We start from the raw sequence: 3,635 nt of genomic DNA, 5'->3' as shown, positions 1-3,635 counted from the left end.
GGGTGCCTGTACCCAGAGATCCCACCCCAGTAGTCAATTAAGTCAGGGCACTCCTTTACACCTGGAGACCAGATCTCTCACACACACACACACACACACACACACACACACACACACACACACACACACACACACACACACACACACACACACACACACACACACACACACACACACACACACACACACACACACACCAGGCCATTAATAGTTTTTTACTCCTAATCACAACAAACCACTTTAATCCAAGAACTTCAGTAAAATATGAATATTAAATGTAAATTATCAAATAAAACTTTTAAAACACAAAATATGAAATATCAATACTAAGGAGTCAAGCCCTGTGACTGGCTGCTCCCCCAGGAGCCCTGCCCCAGCAGCAGTCCACACCTGTGATCCGTCTGGCGCTCAGACGTCTGACAGCCTGACAGGTCAGTGAAGAGACTTGCTGATTTTTGAGGGACTCCTGATTTGATCCTTGTTCACCAATGGTTATTTTGGTTGCCTTGGTTACCAGTCACGTGGCCAAGTCACTTCACGGAGATGCATCGATTGGTACATTGGTCTTGTGTGTCCTTTAGGCTCCTCAGTGGTGGAACAAACTCCCAAAAAAGGTCAGAACAGCGGGGTCGCTGCCCATCTTTTGCCGTGAGCTGAAAACATACCTCTTCACCAAGCACTACCCTACTAATCGCACTTAGCCCCCGCCACAAAAAAAAAAAAAAATTGAGTGTAGGTATGTATATGGTTCTGAGAGGGCTATTTGGTTGAGTGGGCACTTCTGACTTCTGACTACTGGTACTTCGGATCTTCGGTGACTGAATGCACTCCTTATAAGTCGCTATGGTTAAAAGCGTCTGCCAAATGACTGAAATGTAATGTAATGTAATGGTACTGACAATGAGAAAGTACCCGGGGGGGTGTGGACACCATTCAAGGTCACCGGAGCTAGAAATGGGGGGGGGGGCACTGGATGAGGAGCCAGGTGGTTTTACAGGTACATGAACACAGGAAGGGATCATTCACACATTCAAAGGATCTTTACAGTATCTGGAACTGATCCCACTAGAACCTTTAGACTTTGCAGAAAGTGACTTTCTAGAGCAGGAAGTTCAACACATCACTGAGGAAACCAGGATGGCACGCCCACACACACACAAACACACACACACACACAGACACACACACACAGACACACACACACACACACACACACGCGCGCACATCTCTTCATCATGGTCTTCAGGGGTCCAGCTGTGTAAAGCAGGCCAACCAGGAGGTCCTGAGAAGCAGAGAAACGGCTGTTAGAGAAGTTGCACCTGCCGGACGCATGTTACCAGTGTTATGTGTTACCGGTGTAACACAAACATATAGATCAGGCCTGGCCAACCTGTGGCTCCCAAGCCACATGCGGCTCTTACGTTCATGTCGATTCTTGTATTTGTGTGGTTTTTTTTTTTTGCTGTGCGCGGAGAACACTGGAGCGGCACGTGATTGCACAAGTAAAAAACACACAAACACAAAAGTCGACATGAACGAAAGAGCCCCATGCGCCTCAGGAGCCACAGGTTGGCCAGGCCTGATATAGATCGTGTATCCTGATGAACAGAGGAACAAAAGACAAAAGAAAAGCACCAATAACCTCCTCCTGTCAACTCATGGACAGAATGGAAACAGAGAACCTTCATGTGAAAACCTTTTAACGTTGTGTTAAACTTCACATAATGTTTGGATTCTCTGACTTTTTATTGCTCTCTTTTTTATTACCTTTATTACTCTTTATGATCCTCTTTATTACTCTATCATGTTACCGGCCTTAACCCCAGGACCGTCTTCTTTCTGATGTCTATGTGTGTATGCGCACACTGATAATCATCCATGTAGACCAGCCACCTGGTCTAAAATTTCTGCTTCTGTGAATTGACAAGAACCATCCACCATGTAAGGACCACTGGTGGACCTCCACAAAAGCCACAGAGCACTCTAGAAGACATTAAAAACAGGAAGGGATCTTCATCTTTGATGTCTTTACCAACATGTGACAGAGATGCCTAATGTGACTGTGACCCTTTCACACATACTGCGTTATGCTCAGGACAGTGTGATGCCTCCTACATTGCCTGAACCTTCCATGAGCTTCCTCTGGTTAAACCTTTCTCTACTTAAAAATACAGAATGCATAGGCATTTAATTAAGGATCTGGGAAAGAAAGGAGGTGTTCATCGCACCTTTGATTTCATCAAGAATTCCTGAAAACAAGAAGCTAATTTTCTGAAACGATCTGACCCTCTCCCGAGCTATGGCTTGGAAAGTTGGTAGAACATAAATCACATGTACGGTTCTCACCCTGGAGAAGTGATATGGATCAGAACAAGCTCTACCCAGCTGGCATGGCGGTTGGACACAGGAACCCCCATCACTAGGTCAACCCCCCCCGGGTGGTAGTGATTGCTAAGCACCTTCAGGGCAAACAAGACCCCTGCAAACAGACCGAGATGTCAGCACCACCCAAATCTGCAAGACCTTTGTATGCTGAGTCAGTGCTCCATGGTATACTCTCGCTGTTGTGAGTCATTTCTATGACAAAGCGGTCAGGAGGCCAGGAGAGGCTTCAGCCTGGAAGATCACATTCACCCATTCACCCTCTAATTCACATGTCTGGACAATGGAGGCTCTCCAAAGAACCTCCTGCATGTTTTAACTGTGGGAGGAACAAGGAAAATCTGAGGAACCCCAGACAGACACTGGGAGAACGAGGAGACTCACACAAAGAGGCCCCTGGTGGAAATCCAACCAGGGACCTACTGTAGTGAGGTGGAGGTCCCAACCCCTGCTCCTCCGCCTAAGTGAGGCTGTTGGTGAAATAATTAGTCCTCAATCATCCAGACAGAATGAATTCCATCACTGTGCAAAAATGAGCTGCAAATCAGGAGGGACCTGAAGAACTTCAGTGGACACCCCCCTAAAAATCTTCGACTGAATGGTTCCTTTGAAAGCTGGGTGAGGAGAGAAGCTCCAAGCTCCTACCCAATGCTAATGCTTTACCTGTGGGGGGCCGCTAAGATCCGAGTACCTGAGAAGCCAACTGCACAGGCCACACTGTAGGACTGGTCCTGGGTAAGCTTGGTCAGCTGCCCCTTCAGCAGCAGATACATCAGGCCGCTGAGCAAGAAGACTGATGGTAGAAGAACCAGGCGCTGCCAAGCCGCCGCTCCAACCTCCTGCCCTTCAAGAGGAAGGAGGCCATGTTGAAGTAGAGGTGCAAGTCATCTGCATGGTGGAGGGGGGAGAGCAGGAGGTGGTGCCAGTCTGAAAACAAGTAGGTCTGCTGGACACTTACGCATGCCTCTAGGTCCAAATCATCAGGGTTTTAGGAGCTACCGCCAGGAGGCGCTCCATTACAATCGTTGTCATTTCGTGATAGACAGAACCGGGTCACACTTTCATCTAATCATATCTCCTTCCTCCTCGGAGACAGGGTGTTACCTGCATGAGAGGAGTGGCAAGGAACAGGTAAAGGTACGTGTTGAGGCCCTGGACGGCCAGCGTGATGGGGGGGGATGTTCTCCAGGCCCACCCGGAACAGCTGGGACCAGGAGGAGGCCCAGTTTGGGCCACCTCTGGCGGTTCCGCAT

The 3,635-nt window shown here is 48.3% G+C and overlaps 1 protein-coding gene across 1 annotated transcript; it reads right to left on the bottom strand.

The window, feature by feature from the left end:
* Positions 1-1,106: 1,106 nt before the first annotated feature.
* Positions 1,107-3,635, bottom strand: rhbdd1 (rhomboid domain containing 1). Its single transcript, XM_086139354.1, is given in 7 exon segments — positions 1,107-1,282; positions 2,347-2,479; positions 3,074-3,187; positions 3,190-3,346; positions 3,487-3,558; positions 3,560-3,593; positions 3,595-3,635. Coding segments are annotated over 7 exon segments (591 nt in total). The 3' UTR covers positions 1,107-1,242.

This window comes from Fistularia commersonii, chromosome 3 (genome assembly GCF_037954325.1).
Source record: "Fistularia commersonii isolate RoL2024-O1a breed Wild chromosome 3, RoL_Fcom_v1.0, whole genome shotgun sequence".
NCBI lineage: Eukaryota > Metazoa > Chordata > Actinopteri > Syngnathiformes > Fistulariidae > Fistularia > Fistularia commersonii.
The sequence above is the reverse complement of the archived record's forward strand: the minus strand, read 5'-3'. Positions and strand labels throughout refer to the sequence as shown.